The 23,829-nt window shown below is 45.4% G+C and overlaps 1 protein-coding gene across 2 annotated transcripts in view; it reads right to left on the bottom strand.

Moving 5' to 3' along the window:
* Positions 1-23,829, bottom strand: part of WDR11 (WD repeat domain 11) — a 677,364-nt gene that overhangs the window by 201,674 nt on the left and 451,861 nt on the right. Inside the window, exons 17-18 of one of the 2 annotated variants that reach the window (XM_078643932.1) lie at positions 16,100-16,213; positions 49-155 (exon numbers count right to left, since the gene is read on the bottom strand). In XM_078643932.1, the coding sequence (XP_078500058.1) occupies positions 49-155; positions 16,100-16,213 (221 nt within the window). The remainder of the gene's footprint in view (positions 1-48; positions 156-16,099; positions 16,214-23,829) is intronic. The other variant, XM_078643933.1, reaches the window with a different exon arrangement.

Below are 23,829 nucleotides of genomic sequence, written 5' to 3'. Positions count from 1 at the left end.
ACACTTTAGTGGTGCTGACAACATATAACCAAAATGCAAAAACTGTACCTGGACACTCTGGCTTTCAGATCCCAGAAGTTCAGATTTCCATCAACATCTCCCAGCACCAAGGTGTCTCCCTTCCAAGCAATGCAGGTAATACTGCCCATGCTACCCTACAGGCAAATACAAGTGAGTGGGTGAATGGCTTAAATGTAATGGCACACAAATCTACAGATAGTTTTCATACTAGGAGTCAAGCAGGCACTTTAAACCAGCACTATCATCAACACTAAGGAACAGTGTGATGCCATCAATTTTAGAGCTGATATGAACCAGATATGAATGTGTGGTCTCGATGAACGGCAACTCAACTAGTCAGAATTAAAAACGATGACTGTGAGAAAGTGGATTATTAGTTGGGGTGGATGGTAGTCCACCACAAGCAATTATGTCTCAACCCCTGATAGCTATGGCACAGAGCAGAGAGTAGTCCGGCTTAAATGAGTAAAGCATTTAGAAGTACCAAAAGAGTTAAAAGTTGAAAAAACAACACAATAAAAATCCCACGCTGATTTATAAAAAATAGAGAATTTAAAAAACAAAACTTTTTATTGCATTTTAAGCAATATGCAACGGGGCAACCATGCAGAATCCACTACAGATAAGACTTGTCTCATATAGAACACCAGTACACCCCTCACCCTTCCACTGCCCATGGTACACCAGCATACCTTCCACCCAGTTCAACTGCGGAATGCTATACAATAGAGGCATCAGAAGTTCATCATGCAGTTAAGGCGTTCTGACATCGTCCTTAGCCATCAATTTCTGAAAACACACACATCCCACATTAGGCCACCCCAAAATCTAAAAATAGAGAATATGTTCATGAACAAAATGTCACTACTATCTGTAGGATGGCTGTTTCTGTGCTATGGCCAGGTCTGAAAAACGATTGGTGGATGTTGAATAAACTGAAGTTTGTGATTGATTCAGTTGTTGCTGAACACATTTTTCCAAGACCTTTGCTAGCTTAGGAATGTTGGTTGTTGTCGGAAGTTGTTGGGGTCTGAGGTGTTAGCTGTCGGTTTTTAGGATAGGGGTGACTTGGCCAGTTTTTAGGCAGTCCGGTATGTGACCTTGTGTTAGCGAGGCATTAATGATTTTGGTCCAAAGAGGGGAGATGATATGATAGATATGGGGTAGGCAATTTGCTGGGACTGGGTTATTGAAGGGGTTGTTGAGTTTGGTAGTCGTAAGAATTTTGGTGATGTCATTGAGATCATAAAGTTTGCATTGCCAATTTAGTGGTGGCACAACTTATAGGCCCTATATATACTTTCCTATCATATACGAGGGACTTCTAGGTAAGTTGAGTAAGCCAATATGGGATATAGGCAATTTGACATGTTTGAGGGAAAACAGCACGTGCACTGGGACCAAGTCAGCAGAGCCTCAGTGCGCAGAGTTAGAAAAACATCAGCATAAGTTAAATAAATGGACATGACTATACAAAAAACAGTTTTTTCTTATAGTTAAGATCAAACCTAAAAAGTAATCTCCCAGACAGAAGGAGGAAGGTTGAAAGAGATATTTAGGTTGAATATGTTACCTAGCACACTGTTAAGTTGAAATGGTAACAATACATGTGTATAAGATATTTATGCTGTTCATAAGGCTGTATCTAATTTACCAATAGGAGAAATGATAGAATAAAAGCATGCTCAAGAGAGAACAGAGATCTATACCAGCATCAGGAAGTGGTTTTGAGACCAAAACAGATCTTTCTTTCTGTGAAGCTCTAAAACAATTAACTATATCACTTGGGAGCATATAAAGGCAGTGAATAAAATGGCTGAAGTCATTGTCTGGCTTGCTTCTCTCGCAGGGCCAGTATCCACACATGCCTTAAGAGCAATGAAATACTGTGTACGCTGAAACAATTTTCAATTGATAGTTTATAAAAGAACTTGGAACATACTTTCAATTGATAGTTTATAAAAGAACTTGGAGCACACTTAAATGCCATAAAACATACTGAGTCTACACATGTGACTTTACAAAGCTCACTAAGATGTCACTGCTCGCACAGAATTCTAACAAAGTTTAAAGGGATTTCAAATACATCAATGACATAAAAAATTGCAATGAGGTGTCAAATCCCAAAGGAATTTCAGAAAGCTAAATAAAAATATAAAATAGTACAAACTAGTCATAGTGCAGTGCCAATGAGTCTCTAAATCGTTGCAGAAATTCATGTACCCTATCATACTATTGGACTTGGCCTTCCCTCAAATGTTTTGCCTTCTATCCAGGGCCTGTAAATTAATTACTACTAGTGGACCTGCAGCACTTACTGTGCCACCCACTAAAGTAGCACTTTAAACATGTCCCAGGTTTGCCATTACAGCCTGTAGCGCAATTTTACACAACCACTTCGACCTGGCAAAATAACCCTTTTGACAGGCCTAAACTTACCTTTTTAGTAGATATAAAACATCGCTAAGGTAGACCCTAAACAGCCTATAGGGCAGGGTGCATTGTATTTAAAAAGTAGGACATATGTTTACATGTCCTGGTAGTGAAAAACTCTTAAATTAATTTTTCAACACCGTAGGGGGGCGGAGCTTGCCAGCGCTGATGGCGGACGCCTCATCCCGGGGCTCCGATCCATCGCCACCGAAACCCTTCAATAATCCTGACCCCACGAAGCCTGAAGGGGACAACGAGGTGCTACAACACCACTGCAGCCCACCACTACCGGCCGCACTCAAAAACGACTGCGCGGCACCGCGCGGAGCCGTTCACGGAGAGAGAGCAAGTGCCGACACACAGGGCCGCTCCTCCCCGGCCTGGATTTAGCACGCTGCCCGGCGTGCGTGCCCCGACGTGCGGCGGCCGGATTGACCTTGGCCCGGTGGTACGGAGGTGACTGGGGGAGCGCGAGTAACCGCATTGCGGCGCAGTAAGGAAGCGGACTAGATCACTCTGCCTGTGCAGCTCTCTTTCTTTGCAGGGGGGAGCCTTCTCTTAATGACACACGGGCACTTACTTGACATTGTGTTGGGCAGCCCTTGAGCTTGAGTACCTGGGGCTCCCGCTGTCTCCCCCCTGCTTGGCGGGGACGCGTGGCACCCCCCTCGGCGCTGCAGGACTTGGTGCCCGCACACCGCGGTGCTTGTGTCGGTGCTGTGGCGGCGTGGGACCCTGGCAGCTACTACTCGGACCCCCTGAGACACCTGTGGTTGATTGCAGCCTGGAGAGCCCGCTCTGCCGAGTTATTCTGGCTGCGCAGCTGGAGATAAAGCCCCATTCTACTCCTACGGACGGTGAGAGCGGCCCGCCATAGTAGATACTTAGTGGTGAGCCCCTGCGGTGTCCTGGAGGAACAGGGGGGGGGGCGCATTACATCTTTGCAACTGCGGAGTTGACAGTCCTGGAGGTGTGGGAGGCCCCAGTTGACCTGCTATCTCGGAGATAGTGGAGAGGGCGATCTGCTCAAGGCTGATTACTCGAAGTGAAGACGTCACACCGGCTAGACGTTTTGGCCGATCCCGTCTGGAGCTGCCTTGAGCATCAGCTACAGCATGGGTAAGGGGGACAAAACCCAAACCAATTGACCTTCGAACAACGACGCACTAAGGCCCCAGAAGCGCCAGAAATGGAGTCTGCTCCACAGCCTAGGGGGGCGGAAAGCACTTTTTACGCCGACATTAAAGCCCTGTTGGTGACAATGGAAAAAGGCCTTCAAGACAGCATGGCCTCCCTGAGCTCCAAGATCAATGCGCTCTCCTATCGAATGGATCGCATGTCCGAAAGAGTGGATAAGCATGCGGAGCGCCTGGATATGGCGGAAAGGCGCATAATGGAGGTGGAAGAAGCACAAACGGAACAGGACAAAGTCCATAGCAGCATGATAGAATCCTGCAAGTAATTCAAGAGAAGTCGGAAGACTTGGAGGCCCGCTCCCGCAGATCGAACATGCGCATTACGGGAGTTTCAGAGACCACCCAAACGGGAAAGATGGAGCTGTTCGTCAAGAAGTTGTTGACCCCACTTCTGGGAGCTGACGCATTTTCCCCGATGTTCATAGTGGAGAGAGCGCACCGCTCGCTGGGCCCGCGTCCGAAGCCGGGGGCTCCCCCGAGGCCGATCATAGCCAAGCTACTGAATTACAGAGACAGAGACACAGCCCTGCGGATAGCACGGGAAAAAAAGACGCTGCAATTTGAGGGGTCGAACATCTCCATATATCCGGATTTCACTGCGAAGGTGCAAGAAGAAAGAAGGCACTTTGCTCCTTACAAGAGGCAGCTCAGAGACCTTGGACTGGATTATGCCATGATGTATCCAGCAAAATTGAGAATCATTCGGCAGGGCCATTCACACATCTTCACGGACCCGAAGGACCTCCACAAAGCATTGAAAGTATGGACAAAAGAAAGTAGGGGCAGCCCCAGGAGCCAGAATGACGAGGAGGAAGCCAGTAGCCAGCTGAATAAACAGGACTAAATACTCAACATGTGCTGGGAGCCCTACTCTGCACGGAGGTTCGTCGGCTTGCTAGCTGCCCTGTATTGGACTAGGAGTGTGACCCCACTACACGGCCAGTCTGCGCACCTTCGCGCGTGGAGGCCGAGACACTGCGGAGGGGTCTGTGGGGGCCCGGATGACTTGTCCAGCTGGTGAGACGGTTTTGATTTTTCCTATTGCTGCCACGGATAAGCTGTTTTCGCCTGAAAAGCTGCTGCTGGTAAATTGCAGGGGGCATAGATCGGTTTTTGGACTTGATTTGGAACATTTTTTGCGGTGTGAGCACCAATTTGAAGTTTAGTTGTCAAAATTACCTGATATCCTGACGACTTTCGTTGGGATGCTTACTTTTGGTATTGGTGGCGTGGGGGGAGGCATGCGCAGGGAGTAGGCGTAGGTGGGATCAATACACCTGGCAACCTCGGCCCCTGCGCTGTGAGCACTTTTGATCCCCCTCTGGGATTCCTTGAGTTTCCTGGGGGAGTATTGGGAGGGAGACTGTTACATGCTAGGGGTAGGTCTGCTGTGGGAGGGAGTTGGGGGGGCTCAGGGGGGAGTTAATGGTAGAATTGGGGTTGTTCAGCGAGGGGTGGGGGGGAGGAAGCTAGAGGGAGGGACTCTCCTTGCTTACCCAGTGGGGTTTCACTGGATTCACCGCAACCGCAGATTGCTTTGTTTGAATTGGTAGAAGTTTGTTACAAGCCTTTGGAGGCCTTGGAGGCCTTGCCCAGCACGATCTTTCATTTTATATCCTTTGCCTGCGCTGATACAAAACAGCTACACACATACACTACTGTGCTGCGCGATGGCTGAAACCGATATAGGCGAGGGGGGTGTGCATATGCCTAAACTAACAGCCATCACTTGGAATGTTCGTGGCCTAAATGACCACCGCAAGGTCAGAAAGGTCCTCAGCTACCTGCAACGTCAACACGTAGATATAGCCCTGCTCCAGGAAACACATTTCCCTGCACACAGTCACATGCTTAGAAGTAGGGGGCTAGAGGGTAACATCTCGGTAGCGGGGTACACCACTAGCTCCAGAGGAGTCCTGACATGGGTTAACCCTAAATCCAAACTGCAGATTCAGACCCTGGAATCGGATACTGATGGCAGATTCGTGATATCTAGGTGTCACGGTCCGGCTGTGGAACTCGCAGTGGTAAACACCTACGGTCCGAACTTTGACTTGCCCAAATTTTACAAGACTCTTACCGACAAGATCAAGCGAGTTGACCAGAGGAGCCCGCTACTTTGGGGGGGGGGGCGATCTTAACCTGGTCTTTGACCCGACCCTAGACCGGTCCGCCGGCCCTGCTCGCAGGCCTACAGCCGCTGCGCTAGAACTCCGAAGTGCGATAACTCGCCTGGGGTTGGAGGATTTATGGCGATCACGGAATCCACATCAGGGGGGTTACACGCATTACTCTGCATTTCATAATATCCACACTAGGATTGACAAGGTCTATATCCGAGGCGTCGCAATGTCAAAGCACTCGGGCATCCTTAAATCCATTCGGCGGAGGCTGGCGGACCTTGTGAGACAATTGGAACAGTTGGAGCGCAGGCAATGTAGCCTTGAGGACGACACTGTGGGTGAAGAGATTAAATCCCTGCTTGCGGAATATCATGATGAAGCAGACAGGGAGGTCAAACACATGAGCAAGTACTCCACTGCTAGGGTATATGGCGAGGGGGAGCGGCCAAGTGCAGTACTAGCAAACCTCATGAGGGGAGCGCGACGGCGTCAACACGTCAAAGTAGTTAACACCCCAGAGGGGGAACCGACCACTGACGAAAGGGACATTGCCGAGGTCTTTAAAAAATACTACTCCGACCTGTACTCCTCTAAAAATGGCAATATGGAAGAGGAAATTCAGGACTACCTAGGCCACATTGACCTCCCCGTTCTACCCGACGACTCTGACAGGGAATTCCTCATGCAACCTATAGATAAGGATGAGATTTTAGACGCTCTGGCCAGCATGAAATCGGGTAGCGCTCCAGGGGCAGATGGTCTCACTGCCGTCTTCTATAAAACATTTAAGGACCAACTGATCCCACACCTATCGACACTATTTGATGACATCTGTGTAGAGGGCAGTATGCCGCAATCTATGAGGGAGGCACTTCTGGTTACCATCTTGAAGCCAGGGAAACCGCATGATGAGTGCAGCTCATATCGACCCTTGTCGCTTTTAAATGTCGACGCCAAACTCTTCGCTAAGGTGCTGACCACCCGATTGGCGCTCCTCGCTGGTAGCCTGGTAGCCCCGGACCAGGCAGGATTTATTCCTAGCAGAAACCTGGTCTATAACATAAGAACTGTTTTGGGGGTGATCCAACATGTGCGAACTGACAGAAAGGCACTGGCAGTCTTCCTAGACATGGAGAAGGCCTTCGACTCCGTAGAGTGGACTTTCATGTGCAACGTATTGCAGCGTATGGGCCTGGGGCAGCCGTTCATACAAATGATAGGGGCGCTATATCACGAGCCGAGGGCGCGGCTACGCATGGGAGATCTGGTTACAGACTCCTTTCCCATTAGCAGAGGGACTAGGCAGGGGTGCCCGCTCTCGCCTCTCCTCTATGCTCTGGTGGCAGAACTGCAGGCATGTGCCAGGCGAGAATACCACGCAAACGAGGGCATAGGCTTCCCGCGATACAAGATCATAGTGTCAATGTACGCGGATGATACCCTGTTATATGTACGTGACCTCGATAACAATCTATCATCAGTCCTTAGGGAAGTAGTCCGCTTTGGGGCGCTCTCTGGCTTGCGGGTCAATTGGACTAAGTCGCTTGCCTTTCTACTCACGCCGATTACGCAACCAACGACAATGGAATATCCCCTCCAATGGATCACAGACGTGGTCCGCTATTTGGGGATACAGCTACATACCGTGCAGACATCCTCAGAGCCAACTATGGCACGGCCTTTAGCAAACTGGAGGATGACGTAATAGCTTGGAGCAAGCTCCCGTTGTCCTTAATGGGGCACATATCCATAATGAAAATGGTTGTGCTCCCCCGTTTTTTGTTTTTGTTTACGACCCTGCCAATTGTTCTCCCCAGGACCTTCTTTGCACGGCTGCAACAACAAATGACAAAGCTGGCCTGGGCGGGCGGACAACCTCGTGTCCGCTGGCCGACGCTTACCATGCCGTACTCCATGGAGGGGCTTGGTGCCCCTGACTTGGAGGCATACTACAGAGTAGCCCAGGCGTCACATTTACACACGTGGCTCCATGGAGACCGGGAAATCCCACATGTACGCATGGAGACCCTCTTCGCCGACCCCGATACACTCCAACACACAATTTTTCGCCCTATAGATCGAAGAACGGGTGTACTAGACTCATTGATGGCCACTAACCATGCATGGCACAGTCTCTTCCAGATACAAAATGGTGCGCTGCTCTATTCACCAGTAATGCCGATAAACTGGGCCAGATGGCTGCCCCCGCTTACGGAAAAAGGGGTAGTCGCTGCCTTACATAAACTGAACATACATACGGCGGGTGATCTGTTCACTGACGAAGTGGCTAAAACCTGGAAGCAAGCACTGGGAGCCTGTGGAACGCCCCCTCTACTAACACGATTCCAATTCCACAGAGTGCGCAGTGCTCTGGGCGACCTACTGGGTAGCGACATGGTGGAGCCTCCGGAGGTACCTGAGCTCACGCATGTAATCAAAACCACATCACCCAGGAGGCTACTGTCCAGTCTATACAAGCTAACGCAGACAGACACACGATACCCATACACTAGGGCACGATTGTCATGGCAGACTGACTTAGACACTGTCCTAGACGACGACACGTGGCGATACTGCTACAATATCACCAAGAAAGTTTCACTTAATGGCCGACATCGGCTCATCCACTTCAAATTTTTAAACCGAGTATACTACACTCCAGCTCGACTCTGCAGATATGGGTTGAGGGACTCTGCCCGCTGCGAAAGATGTAATGCCCCAGAAGCTGATTTTTTACACCTTGCCTGGCAGTGTCCTGGTGTTTGGGACTTTTGGGAGAAGATATTCGCAGACATAAGTAGGCTGACGGAGGTCGCCGTTACACCTAACCCTTTAATAGCCTTGCTAGGGTACACTAAACAACTCCCTAGGGCGATTAGACGCCTAGTAGATATGGGCCCCCTGATAGTCTGCCGAGTTCTGGCCTGCTGCTGGATGAAGGGCCCGCTGCCTACTCTGAAACGTTGGGCGCACGACATGCTTTACTGCTGTACACAGTCAGAAAACTACAGTGAACTGCAACCCCCCACTAGTAGGTCCAAGAATTTCTGAGGTTTGTATCACACATTCTTGTCGAGCAAGCAGCGATAGGACTCAGGGGGATCCCTTTTAATTGTGCAGGCTGATATGCGGGATATTTCTCAATGGAAAAATCTTTAATAGCTGTGACGAAACACCGCCTGCCCAACTTTGGGTTGTTGGCTGAATGGCTGTGTAAACCTATCTCTTTAATGAATATGATGAACTGACGCTGTGTATGCGGGAGACAACTGTTTTGGGCGGGGGAGGGGGACTTGTAACTCCATCTTGCTGTTTCTTATTCTAAAATGCAATAAAGACATTTAAAAAAAATTTCAACACTGTAAGGCCTATCTTTCCCATTGGATAACACTGGGTTACCTTATGTCATTTAATAATTGCTAAGGTTTTATTGGGAGCAGGTGGATATGTTATGTTTGGACTCAAATGAATTGCAATTTTAAATCCTCTTGAATGGTAAAGTCCAATTTTAGATTCCATTTTTTAAAATGCCACTTTTTTAAAGTTTGCAAATTCCTGTCAAAAAACTTCTGAGGCCTTCTAGGAGTTTCCAGCTGCTTGGGCCGGTCAATGGCTCTGCCATTTATAATGCATAGTGGGTCCATAAAGTGAACAATAGAGGACTAGCAGGAGGCAGGATAGGCCATGCTGCCAGTATGATTGGGGCGGAGCTGTTCCCTGCCCCACTTACATTTCAAAGGGCTTGACTCCAGAACACACAAAGAAACCTAACACTAGTCTTCTGTGACCCTTGACTTCTTTAAGCCTTGGCAGGGGTAGTGAATAATTTTCTAGAACCAGATGTGGGAGTAGCCTAGACAACCCCCCCCCCCTTTCAAAGGATGACACCAGATATAAATATTGGACATACTGAGCCACAGAGACCTATGGACATTACAGAGGAAGGACTGCCTTGTTCCCCAGAGGTCTGACCTGCTGCTTGAAGATTGCCTTGTTTTCCAGAGGACTGCCTGCTGCTTGAGAGTTGCCGTATTCCCCAGGTGACTGCCTTGCTGCTTGAGGCCTGCCTTTTCCAGTGGACTGCCCTGCAGCTTCAGACTTGCCTTGTTCCCCAGAGGATTGTCCTGCTGCTTGAAGGCTGCCTTGAGGACTGTCCTGTTACTGGAGGCTGGCTTTGTTTCACCGAAGAAAATCCTGCTGCTTGAGGCCTGCCTTGTTTTTCAGAGAACTGCCATGCTGATTGAGGCTTGCCTTGTCCCAAGAGGGCCTCCCTGCTGCTTCAGGTCTGTCCTGCTCTCTGTGAAGGAAAACTAGACCTGCTCCTTCCATCCCAAGCTACCCGAGTGACTCCAAGGGCTAATTGGCTGACCTTCTGTTCTGACCTGCAGGGAGACAACAAGCTCCAGAGGCTCTCTGAAAATACCCAGCTGAACTGCTGCAACTGGACCTGCATTTTGGCCTGTCTGCACCCTGCTGGCCTCTGCTAGAGTGAGTCCCTGATCCCCAAGAGGTGCCTCCCAAGGCCCTGGGCCTTTGGCTGGCATCAGAGTGCACTTCTCTACTAGGAAAGGAGAAATCTGGACGTTCTGGACTCTTCAAGCCGGATTTTGACAGCGTAACTTTTTCAACAGGACTAACCTGGTCCCTGCATCCGGGCCCATGTTTCATCGTGATCAGCCTGAACTTGTGACTTTACCTTGGTCTAGCACGATCAGATGATCGTGACTGGAGCTTTGTGCTTTTAGGTGTTATACCTACCTAAAACTTAAAAATTACATATCTTTGATTCTACTGATTGGATTTTTGTAGTTTTGGTATCATTTAATTTATTAGAATGTATTCAATGTCTCTAAATTTGTGTAGGTTTTTTCTTGTGCTGTGTTTTCACTTTATTGTTGTTTATGTTCTGTTGCCTCAAAGTTAAGTCTTTTGTGCAAAGCTACCAGAGGGTTAAGCGCAGGTTGATTTCGTGTTTGATTGTGGTTCCCCCTGATAATGCTTGTGGTTGTTGCGTGAGAGGGGCTTCCATCCCCCTCAATTAATAACCAGATTTCTTACACATACCTTAGCAAAAACCATCAGTCATCCCTTAAACACATGCATCAGGACTACACCAAATGTAAGAAATTAGTCCAAAGAGTGTGACCAAGGCCAAAACTTCAGTAAACTAAATCAGACTTCATGAAGCTAAATGCACCTGCACCAAGCCTAACTACTTCATCAAGTACTGGATGTATGACGGAACCACACATTCCATTGTTAACACATGCCATTATAACGCGAATGTTATTATCACATAGAACCATTACCACGCAGGATTATACAACAATTATGCCTTTACCACAAATGTTATGTTTAAAGCATGAATGGTAAAGGTATATGTGTGGTAAAGGTTTTACAAGTAAATATAAGTATTTTAAAGGTAAGTATAAATCATATATATATATATATATATATATATATATATATATATATATATATATTCTCTTCCAGTCCTGGCGGCGACGAACAGTCAGGCACAGACTCCGTGAAATACTGGCACAAAGTTTTTAATGATCCAACAAAGGCTAGACGCGTTTCGGCGGCGTACCGCCTTGTCACTACGTCTAGGACACACTAGTTTACAGATTAAATACACTTCACTCATGTCAGCGTTGCTATGGTTACCACACGAGCACCACCATAGACATAGTTGTTTCCTACTACATTACGAGCATGACAGTGCATAAGCAACAAAAAATCGTAGGATATATGCCAGCATTTTCAGTATGAATACACTCATTAACAAAAATAATGTAAACGTATTTAAGGCATAATGTTTACAAAAATTATAGACTTTAAACAGTGTGAGCAATGGGGAGTTCGTATCTGCCCATGTGTGACATCACAGAACTCTGAAGTGTGGAGGTAAAGAAAACATTAACGCGTCCATAAGTCTCCTCTCTGCATGTGAAATTAACTAAATAAAAGAGAGATGAAGGCAAGGGGCTAGTTCCACAAAGTGCCGTCTATCGGACAGTTGCACAAGGTTGCTTTATGTTAAGCTGCTGTTGATGCCGGTGTTAAGCGTGTATTAAATAGAATACCGTTGGTGTGTACCTTGGGTGGAACGTCATAGTTAGCTGTGCCACACGACAATGTATGTGAGGGCTGGGTGCTATGGTCTGTCAAAAGAGGTCAACCTATGTGGTAGATATATATATAAATATATATGTTTATAGATATCTATCTATCTATCCATGACCTTACCCATACTAACCCTTAAAATTACTCTTGCCACCCAAAAACACATACCTACCTTAAAATTGCCCTAGTCATCAAAAACCCATATCCACCCTAAACCCTAAAACGTCCTTTCCCATCCAAAAACCCATTCCCACCCTAAAATTACCCATGCCACCCAAAAACTCTTGCCCATCTTAAACCCTAAATTACCCTTGCCACCCAAAAGACATTACCCACCCGAAACCTTAAAATTCCCTTGCCACCCAAAAACCCATACCCACCCTAAAAATTCAGTTGCCACCGAGAAACCCACACGCACCCTAGACCCTAAAAATTCCCTTGCCACCTAAAAACCCTTACACACCCTAAACCCTAAAAAGTGCCTTGCTACCCAAAAACCTATGCCCACCCTAAACCCTAAAACATCTTTCCTAATGCCTACACATATACACCACACACACACTCTCTCACTCTTAATTCTTAGCAGCAAAATACTTACATTTACTTGTAAAACACATTTACCACACTTATGCCTTTACCATTCATGCCTTTATATCGAAATTAGTTGTAAAGTCATACTCGTAAAATCCTGCGTGGCAAAGGTTATGCGTGGTAACAGTACCTGCGCTGTAACAGCCACGTTGTAATGGTAATGCGTGGTAACAGGTGCGTTGTAATGGTTGTTTCCCTCAAGTCCTATCTGTCATGAAGCCAAATTGTGATTTCAAATCCCGAATGAAAACCTTGGGTTCCAAAGTCCTACATTCATGTTCAATTTGTATAACTTAGTTATTGGTTTTCGAGTTGTTTGTTGACATCTTCCAGAACATCACATTCGGTACTTCAATACAATACAGTCTCAGAATCGGAACCTAGGCAGGACACTTAGGCCTCCTACACAAGTTGGATGGGGATTCCTTTACAGCCAAATCTGTTTCTAGCCGTAACATAATTATAAATTGGTAGGATTTACTTCACCCAGAATTTACAGGTGTAGCAAAATCCAGATACAGTTCGACCTGCTAAAAGTCAGTGGAATTTGTGCCTAGTAATGGAACGGGGATATACATGCGGAATTATATGCAATGATTCCACACCACACACGTTATTTCCCATTCTGGACCAAAATCTCATAGTTACATTGTGATAGAGGATGATTCTGGAGGCAAACAATAATTTCACTTGTGAATATACCACAACACGATTACCGTGCTACTCATGATCAACCCCGTAGGGTTAAACAAGTACCAGACCATCAGAAGTACAAGAACCAAGCAACTCCGAGCCACGTTAGAACAACAGCTAATCAGCCACACTCTGAGTTGCATATATTCGAAATCTATGGAACAGCATTTTGAATTGACTGTTCACAAAGCTTCCATTTACTTTCAGCTGAAGTGCATTTCAAAGCAGTGTTATTTGAAAACTTGCCGCCATGGAGAATCCCTTCTTTAAATGCTTAAAAAACAAAAAAAAGAAAGGACTGGATACCAGCGGGATGGGTATATACCCACCATCCAAGACAAAGAAGTAAAATACAGGATGTCAGAAAATGGAGGCTGGGAAAGGGTTAGATGAAAAGGTCATGCAATTTTATGTGCAAAATGGAACAAAAAGTTAGATTCAATTACTTAAATCTTTAAAATAAAATATGAATTTTTGTCAAGTGGCATATGTCCGGTCAGCTGCCAGAAGAGGCTGGCACTTGCCTGCAAACACAGAACACTAGAAGAATGCAGTCTATAGTTTCGGAAACCCCTTGAGTAAAGTGCACTCTGCATGACCGAGCAATGCTCCCACACACCTTGCCAATTGTCCACATCCAGTTACTATATGTTTTTTTCCCAAACATGCAAGATAATGGCATGGCATATGCCCTGGTCTGTGGCGGACTGGATGTTGGGAAGCAGGGAGAGCGTACTGTAGATTTAAGGGAAGCCCCTTTGGTTGTTGTGGTAGTGGAGCTGTCTTTTGGCCTTGCATGTGGATAATACCATTGAATCCCTAGGCAGAGATACCAGCAGGCAAAGAGACAGAAACCCTGTTTCACCATGCTTGCTTAAATAAAACAGAGCAGCACTATTGTCCATAAGAAATTCAACATATTTCTCCTAGAAAATAGGAAGGATGGATCTAAGGGCCAGGAAAATAGCCTCTTGCTCCACAAGATTGATAAGAAATATCTGTGCGCGAGTGCATGAGTGTGATGGTTTTGACATTGTGTTCCAGAGTTACATTCTGTTCTGATTGATTTGTGGTCTTGTAATCTGAGGAGTATGAAGTCTGCTCTAAAATGCCGGTGAAGAGGGTCAAAAAAGGATTTGATCAAACACAAGACGCTTTGACTGAGTTTCCAGAGACTTATCTCAGTTTCAAGTTACATTGCATCATAGAATTTGAAGCATATCTGGGCCAAGGGAATGACTGAAATGTAGGTTGCTTGAGACCTTTAAGTCTCAGGAACCATCATATCGGCGGGTGAAGGGTAAGTAAAAAAAAAAAGTTACATTGCTGGAGTTAGGAGGGAATTTTCTCTTGAAGTGGAATCACAAACCCAACAATCATTCTATCTCAGCATCTATAAAGTGAAGCCTCTGCCATGGAACCATATGAGCCTTGATATGGTAGAAAGAAAATCCCAGATTAAACATTGTTGCTAACTAAATGAAAGCTCACTCGACTAAACATGGAGACTGAGCTATTACTAGCCAATCTAAGTGGAGGAGAAAAAATATTTACTGAAAGTAAAGATGCACAGGTACTACCGAAAGGCGTCTATTTTCATCGTATTACCATCTGATGGAAAATGTGTTTGTATGGAGACAATGGTGTACCTCGATTAGTATATGAAAGTAAACATCATGGAGATCTACACATTCCATCCGGTCTTCCATATGCATTGCCTCTGCAATTTGAGCTGTAACTGTAATGTGGAATTATTTTTCTAGCGAGAACTGGTTCAGATTGTAAAGATCTGTGATCTGCCCGATACTCCCAATATCCTTAATATAAGGAAGTGACTGAAATTCAATCCCAGTAACATTCTGGTACCAGTTTAATTGCTCCTAGAAGATGTTTAGCAGTACTCCAGAATCTCTAGAGCTACCTTCTGAAATCTAGGAGGCCATGAAGGAGGGACTGAGAAAAGGTTCAACAGATAAAACTCCTTGCTTTTGTTGGGACTCTATTGGTTTTCAGGAACGAGCATCTATTGATTGAGAAAGATAGTCTTCCTGCTATGGGGATGCACGCTCACAGATCACCAGAGTAAGCTCTTCAGCCAGAAGGGAAACTATGACTGGATTATTTGTGGAATCCTTGTGGGTGGCAAGTGAATAAGTGACTGATTTTGATTTCGCTAATTTCTGTTTTTTTGACTTGATGTAAGTTTGGTTTGGACTGCTAGCTGGATTGAGGGTCTTAAAAAACTATTGGAGGTTAGTAATTCCTTTGCTTTTGAGGAGTCACTATAAGAACTCTTTCAGACGCTTACAAGTAACCTTAGTTACAGAAGGACAAATCAAGGTACTGACACCAAGGGGTAACAGTGACCTCATTCTGAGACGTGTGTAAATAGGAGTGCTCAACCTGTATGCTTCTTCATAAACACTGAGGGTTTCACAGTCTTGGTTTTTGTGTTGGCTAGGTTAGCCTTTATTTTCGAATACTGATCCTTTGTATATTGAGTGTCAAAAGGAGAAGTCACTCACCGTTTCATAGAACTCAGAAAACTATCTAATTTACCTTCTGTAAGTCTGTACTCTTATTTCTACTAAGACCATAGCATCTACAGCAGAGTGAGAAATGTAATGTTCCATGACGGCGAATGATTTATGTTAGAGGATATAATAATTTGTGTTCATCTGATAAGAAGTATCTGTCTCTGACACCGTCCCAGTGGTGCTGACATCGTGTTGGTATTGCTCCTCACTCTCATTATAGCAATATGTAATTTGCTTTATTAACAACACAACAGTACTATTTAACCAGATTTTTCCATGCCATCCACACCATGCCAATAAGAAACCTGCCTGGTGGTAACTTCAGCCGGCAACCACTATCCTGCTCTCACTCTCACCACAGCCTCACTATCATATTTACTAAAGTAATCTGTGGCCGGATCCGAAAGAGCTGGTCGCTGTCTGAGAAAGCTGCTTTTAGATGGGAGAATATGCGCCCTGGCAGTGGCTTATGCTCTCTATCGCGAATGATGACCTACACAGAAAAAAAGCGATACAACAGCTATCAATTTAAACACTGTTACTTGAGACAACATTAAGGTTTCAAGCAAGGATTTGGGAACAGAAATTAAATACCTAAAATAACCTTAGTAAATATATACAGATTGGTTGAGAAGACTGGCAATGATCAGAGAAACACACAAACAATTCCCATGTTTCAAATTCTTCACTTTATTAGCCTGATCACCAATTCTGAAAGAGGTCGAACGAAATACATCAAATTTTCTTCCTAGACTAAAATTGTTTACATTGACAAATCTCAACTTCTTTTTTTATTTCAAATAGTTTTAATTTAGTTTTGTATAAGAATGCAGACAAAGGAACAGTTTGCAAAAGCAATTAAGGAAAAGATAGAACGTATCTATTCATAACCACATTTTTGAGTAAACCATTTATAAGGCACCATGTGAATAGGTACATAAGTCGGGGGCGGGGGTGTTAAAGGAAGTGCATAATAATTATGTCAGTAATAGTATACATATACAGAAGTCATATGTGCCAAGCATGGATGAATATATGCTGATTAGATGAGTAACCATTGCATAGAGTCCATAGTTGTCATTTTAGAACACATCTTCGTGGTATCTATACATACAACAATAGTGGTAGGTATCTATATGTAAAACAGAATAAATGGTCAATACTAAGGCTGTAAGTTGAGTAGACGCCAGTGCTGCATGAGTGTCAAATGAGGATCAGAAGGTAGAGTTGATCAACATGGGCACATTTGTGTGTGGATAGATGGGTCAGTCATCTGCAGATAAGCAATTATGTATGTTTGAAGTGGCTTCAAGAAACATCTAATGAATTCCATATTGGTCTATATGATGGGCGCTAGGGGGAGCACTGTAAAGAGATGCAGTCTGCACCTGTAAGAAATGTGAGCACCTCGCGATCTAAGACTAAAAACGAAGAAAAGGCCAGCAGGCCAAGAAATAAAAAAAGACCCTCAAAATGTCAATCTTGTTGTGGAATATATGTTTGTGTACTCTGACATTTAATTTAAAGTGTGCTTGAGGCTGGAATGTCATGCATATACGATTTATAATAATACAATTTGGGGGAGTTAGGTGAATCTCCCCACCTTTTAGAGCACCACAACCACAGGAATAAGTTAGAAATTGTATGGGATCATTAAGTGAGCGCCAGAGCACTATCAAATCACCCATTACGAGACTTTGTAGAAACATCTGAGTTCCATATTGGTCTATATGATGGGCGCCGGGGGGGCACTGTAAAGAGATGTTGTTTGCACCTCTTAGAAATGTGAGCCACTCGCCCCACATGAGTAATGAGACTATGTCGAAGTTCTTCCGGTTAGTGAGGATGAGTTTACAGGCAAGAGTTAACATTAGGTCTAGTAAGTAATCTACTTCTTAATGTTCATAAGTTACTTTTCTTCGCTATAAATCTAACTTCATCCATCTTGCACACCAAGAGAAACTCTACCCCATCCTGGTTTGTGTTATTTTCTTCCGATTATTTATACACTGCAAACAAAACAGAAAGTAAAATGAAAAACTTTACAGCAAAACAAAAAAACGAACAAAAACCTGTTAAGCAAGAGAAATTCAGATGATACTCAACTTGGGCCACAGAAACAGTGGGAATATGTATTGCCAGAGTGAGACACTGGAGAGATCGCAGGAGAGGAGTTAAGCAACCCAAATGGGTGTTTTGACTGTCTGGGGCATTCTGGAGCACTGCGGGCGACTATTTCAGACAGAGGAGTTTGGCTTGTTTCTGGATGCTCAAGAGGTTATCTCTGTGTCACAGTTGTAGTGGATAATAGGAGAGCGAGTAAGACCTAGATAACTCAAAGTTTCTCCTACCCTAAAACACTTCTGGTAGCGTTCTTTGCACAGGGCACAAATGTATATTAACTTTTAAATATAGGTTTTTCAAACACACGGACAGCAGGATTAACCAGGCTTCTACGCATACATAATTTAGCTGATAAACAGAGTGTCTTTCCTGATCAGATTCAAGGCACATGTATTGTACTGTATTCTATTGCAGCATTAATATAGCACTTCATACTCACTGGGGAACCAAAACACTTGTCAGGTGGGTAGCACGCCACACCATGGAGTAATCCATGTTTGGAAGGACACTGTCTAAGTTGAGGGCACATTTGGAAAGAGCTTTGTTGTCATGCTAAGTGTCTGGAGAAGTGCGCATATCTCGTCATATCTCGTCTTGGGATGCAGGGCATGGCTTGTTTATGAAGGGGAAGCGTGAGAGATGACACACAAGCTATGGTTGTATTTTTTGTTTTGCAGGTAGCTATTCCTAGCAATGCAGGGAAAGATTCCACTACTTATCCACCTGCAGGCATTTTCTAAGATGTATTTTCCATTCTCCCTGGTTTATTTAAGGAAATATTCCATAATTCCGCTGATAATTAATAAAGCTATATAGCACAGACCACACATTTATATTTGTTGAACTCCAATAGAATAGGTTAACATTAATTATTTCAAAATTACATAAAATCTGAAGGCTAGCTAAAAAGCTGAGTTGGAAACACTGAACTCCAATTTACCAGTAGATCTCTGTAGCACCTCCTCCAACGAACCAGTTTACCAGCATCTAACAAGAGGGTTAGCTTTTGTTAAGGCTCAGTTTCTGCTAGACTGAAAATGCTCAACTGTGTGACACAAGTGTTAACTTGGGGACCGACCCAAGATCGTTCACGGCCCAGGATGAAGACAACTGTGATGTTTTGCACCCAACATCTATTGATGTGAGCCAAGGACATCTGCTGTCAGTGTAACTGGGTTTGCTGCTGGCAACAGTGAAGTTGTGAATGGTTTGACTGACGTCACAGGTTTCAAACCCGGTGGCTTATGTCCACCACAAGCTAATTGAAGGCAGGGGCAAGCACTTCACCACGATGCTCATCGGAGGCAGGAGCAAGCATTTCACCACGATTCCATCAATGGAACACACCTCAGTGAACTCAGGTACAGTAAGGAGATGCGCTTTCGGCTAAATGACACCATAAATGCTTCATATCGGTTAAAATCTGCATACGCAATGCAGGAATCACACCGTCAGGTCATCAGCACAATTACCGAACAGATCATTATCCCGTGAAATAAAATATGTATTGCAAAGGAGCCTTCCAACAATTAATTTTGTTAGTGCTTCCGAAGAAAAATTCGTGTTTCGTTCATTAAAAAATATGGCATCAACACTGATGCAATTATAGGAAACCAAACATTTGACCCATTTTAAAGACAAGTGCTTATTTGTCGTATTTTTACCCACTAGGCCGTGAAGCTGGGCCCGCAGCATAGACCCCCAGCTAACCCCGCACACCCCTGCCGCGCGCTAGCACAGCTTAAAAGGGCAGCAGTCGAGCTACCAGGCATTTTCTACTCTTCGGACTTGGTTATTGCAGCTCAAACCGTGCCCTTTGCGAACTTCTGATGGAAAATGTGACTGCTTCAGGTTCAATGACTTCAGACTGTTATGCCCCACTCCCTGCGCGTCTCTTAATGTCAGCCCATCGGCGCTCGGAGACTCCGGCATTGCTTCCTCTTCCCACGGGCTCTTGTTCGACAGTGATATTAATAATAATAAGAACAGCAAAGATGCCATCGCCAGGACAGCGATTCGCGCGCGACTCCTGGGGGAATGAAGGGCGGGCTGCGCGGCACTTGATTCCCTAATGCACAGAACGTGATCCGGAGCAAGCGGAGCGCACTCGATGCGGGCGCACAGCCCGCCCGGCTAATGCACGCGATACACTCGGCTAGGTGTGGGGTGGCCCTGCGCGGCATCACTAGGTGCGCGTGGGGGAGGGGGGTCGCCGCTGCGACGAGATCCTATTGGTAGAACTTAAAGAAGGCACTCGGCACTCGGTAGAAGGAAAGCTATGATGGACGAGATTCAATGATTCGTTTCTGTTACTTCCATTGACCGAGGGGCCCGATGTCATTGTGACCTCCCCTCTATGCCCATCTTGAGTTATGCCACACATCACCGACTTTCTTCAGTTTAACCTATGACTGCACCAAGCTATTATGAAAGGTCGAGCCTAGAAAAGGAAGACGGCAGTTTGAAGAGAATACAAGTACTTAAGAGTGCCAGCGATACAACAGAGCGGGATATATCCAATCTGTAATAAATCCGTCTTCTCAGGCGTTGCTCCAACATTTTTTCACAAAACCATTCTAGGCCTTGGCCCAGGACCTAGGCACTGCATTCTGGCCCCAAACTATGACGAGTAGAGTGCCTTGCTGTGCCCTGCCATTGTGAAACGTTAAAAACAGCCTGTTTTCTCTTTCGATACATTCAAATTAGGCATGCCCTTCTAGCAGCGATCCCTCAGGATACTACACCACCAGAATCTACACCACTCGAAGACCGTTTGCTTACAGACTTTATGCAAGAGAAAGCGACCTCATTGACTTACCGAAAACTGCTTAACAACATGTCTGACCCCTTGGAGAAACTGAAAGAGAAGTGGATGGAGGACGTCGGCGATTTCGACGACTCTGAATGGAACGCTGCTATTGCCTCCCCACGGGAGGCTGGAATATCAACTAGGTTCCGCCTGGTTCAGTTGAAAATCCTTCACAGGATATACTACACGAGAACCGTCCTGCATAAGTTGCTGAGGGCGAACCACCCATATTGTTTAAGGGGATGCGGGGAGGAAGGTACCTTTATTCATACACTTTGGAGCTGCACCAGTATCGTTAGTTATTGGCAGCGAGTACTCCGCACCATCGCACAGACACTTAACACCACATTATCAATTGACTCGCGGGTATGCCTGCTTAATGTATGGGGGCCCACTGATTTGACTCTCTACCGGAAACTATGGGTCACGATAGGCCTCATGACTGCCAAGCGGGATATCGCACAGAAATGGGGGACAGCTGAACTCCCCACCATGGCACAGTGGAATAGAAATATGGACATGCTTATGCTGACAGAGAGGGCAGTGTACCAATCAAGAGCCAGCCCGCGTAAATGGAACGGTATCTGGCAGCCCTGGAACACCTACAGGGGAGACATCTGTGACCCTTTGCCGGAGGACGATATCGATAGCTCAGAAGGGGAGGAAGACCTTGAGTAACGATCGGAGGGTGTACATGAGGCTATACACGTAGGGCACAGGCCTTGTCCGATACAATGAGAGCAGCAGGGGTAGGAGGGTGGGAGGAGGTTTTAGCGTTTGTTAACTAATGGGAGGGGCCCAATCTGGAGTAACGCCTTGACCACACAGACAGATGTGAGTTTTATGAGATATAGTTGAGTCACGTTTTAAGGGTTTTATAAGTTGTACGTAGAATACAAAATGCAGGAATTTAGGACACACTTGATTACTGTCTTCGTATGGTTCACACGCAATGCCTATGTATTACTTTGCTGAATGCCTGGGTGGGGCAGACTAAGTAATGAATGATTATATATATGAAGCTTTTACTATGCCGGCCTCAGGGTTGTAGGCACAAAGACAAACATTTTGTGGATGCTGTATATCTGTGTTCTTGCGACAATAAAAAAGAATTAAAAAAAAAAAACAGCCTGTTTTATTTCTGAATTGGCTGTAAATAGTCAACTGTAAGTTGCAATATAAGAATAATCTTAAGTAACGTGGCCCAATTCTTGTAAAAACGTTTAAATACAAAAATGAGCACTCCAAAGCCAGCTACGGTATAACGCCATTGATAAAAGTACGGTAGAAGTTTTTATAATCTGAAAAGGAGTCATGTTTTGAGCACTACAGCACCAGGTATGGGTTGTGCATTCAATCATTTTAATTAACTTGCATATTAGTAGAAAGATGTCGACCCGAACCAAAATCAGAGCACCAATCAAGGGAAAGACGAAATACATGATTAACTTCTCCTTTTCCGTTCCTCGTCCAATTCCTGACTTGGTGGAGTGAATGTGCGCCTTGACTTCCTTTATCCACATCTGTCAAGTTTTTTCTTCCCTTTCCATGAAAGGGTCAAAAGGCAAAGCAAACACAAGGAGATGATGGCCGGAGTGCTGAAACTTTTCAGACACTCACCCCCAGTCACAGATCTGGGTTGAATCCATCATCATTCTTTGGCTCACTTAGCCACCTCAGTTCAGACACAGCTATATGCAGATCTTGACCCTGTGCCCATGGGAACAGTCCAGCCCGAACTGCCAAGCCAGGTTTTCCCTGAACCGGAAAAAAGCATCCTAAGGGCCGGTTTCTGGGTAACACCCTTCATCAGCCAGGCTAGCTTGATTTCTGTGGCAAAGTGAGCAAGGTACCCACGTCTGGGTATACTCTGCCAACTTAGGGTGAACAAAGCAAACACAAGGAGATGATGGACGGAGCGCTGAAACTTTTCAGACACTCACCCTCAGTCACACATCTGGGTTGAATCCATCATCATTCTTTAGCTCACTTCGCCACCTTAGTTAAGACCCAGCTATATGCAAATCAGTCTTGACCCTGTGCCTCATGGGAACAGTCCAGCCCGAACTGCCAAGCCAGGTCTTCCCTGACGTGGAAAAAAGCATCCTAAATGCTAAAGACCCACATCTTCCCTCTGCACTTCCTGTTTTTAGGTCGAGCCTAGGCAGCGCGCATGTGTTGTCTGGAAAATCTGTTGTACTGAATAAAGGTCTCCCTGCTGCTTACCATTGGTTCAGTTCAGTGTCGCTCTTCTTTGCTGCCTCTTAAATGGTTCACGCAGCGATATCTCACTTCAGTTTTTCGCAGAGGAGCCCCGCTCAACTACAGTTGCCTCCCGCTTGTATTCTTCATGTTGTTGAAGAGAACTCCTTTCCTGTAATTGTTGCAGCGCAGCACTCTGCGCTTTATCTTTAAGTATGGCAGTCATGCCTTTCTTTTGTTCTGCACAGCACGGCTCACCCACCTCTATTTCAAGCACCACGTTGCGTAACTGCGGTTTGTGTCTGGGAGACCACTCCGTCAGCCAGAATGTATTCTTGTGAGCAATAAATGTAAGGGTACAACCCTGCATGCCCCCTGCATGTACAGTACACACAACAAGCAGTGCTGACATTGTCCATATTAAGATTTTCTTTCCGTAGCTGGCTTGTGACTGCGGTACGGCACACAGCATTTTATCTTTTTTATATTTTAGTATGGCGGCTGCGCCTTTCTTTTGTTCTGCACGGCGCAGCTTGCCCACCTCTATGTCTAGGACCACGTCGTGTGACTGCGGTATGTGTCTAGGAGACCCCGCAGTCAGCGGGCATGTATTCTTGTGGGCAATGAAAGGGAGGGAACGACGCTGAATCCCCCCTGCATGAACAGCATAAACCGACAAGCAGGGCCGATATTGTCCATATTAAGGTTTTCTTTCCGTAGCTGACTTTCTGCTCCTCTCACATAATCTGGGGCTGGGATTGAGATGTGTGGTGGGCGAAAGGGTTCAATAACAGCCAGGTGAGGATGTGAGCCCAAGCATATGGGACACAGTGGGTCTGAGTGTCTGGCTGAAGTAGGAGCAGTCAGTAGATAGACCGGAGAGATGGGAGGAGATCTCGTACTAATAGTTAAATGTTATTGCATATATGGAAGCCAGAAGTTTTCTTTTACGAAATCGAAACCCTTTAAGCATA

The sequence above is a fragment of the Lissotriton helveticus genome, chromosome 5_1, assembly GCF_964261635.1.
Source record: "Lissotriton helveticus chromosome 5_1, aLisHel1.1, whole genome shotgun sequence".
NCBI lineage: Eukaryota > Metazoa > Chordata > Amphibia > Caudata > Salamandridae > Lissotriton > Lissotriton helveticus.
Note: the sequence above shows the minus strand (reverse complement) of the source record. Positions and strands in the feature narration are given on the sequence as shown.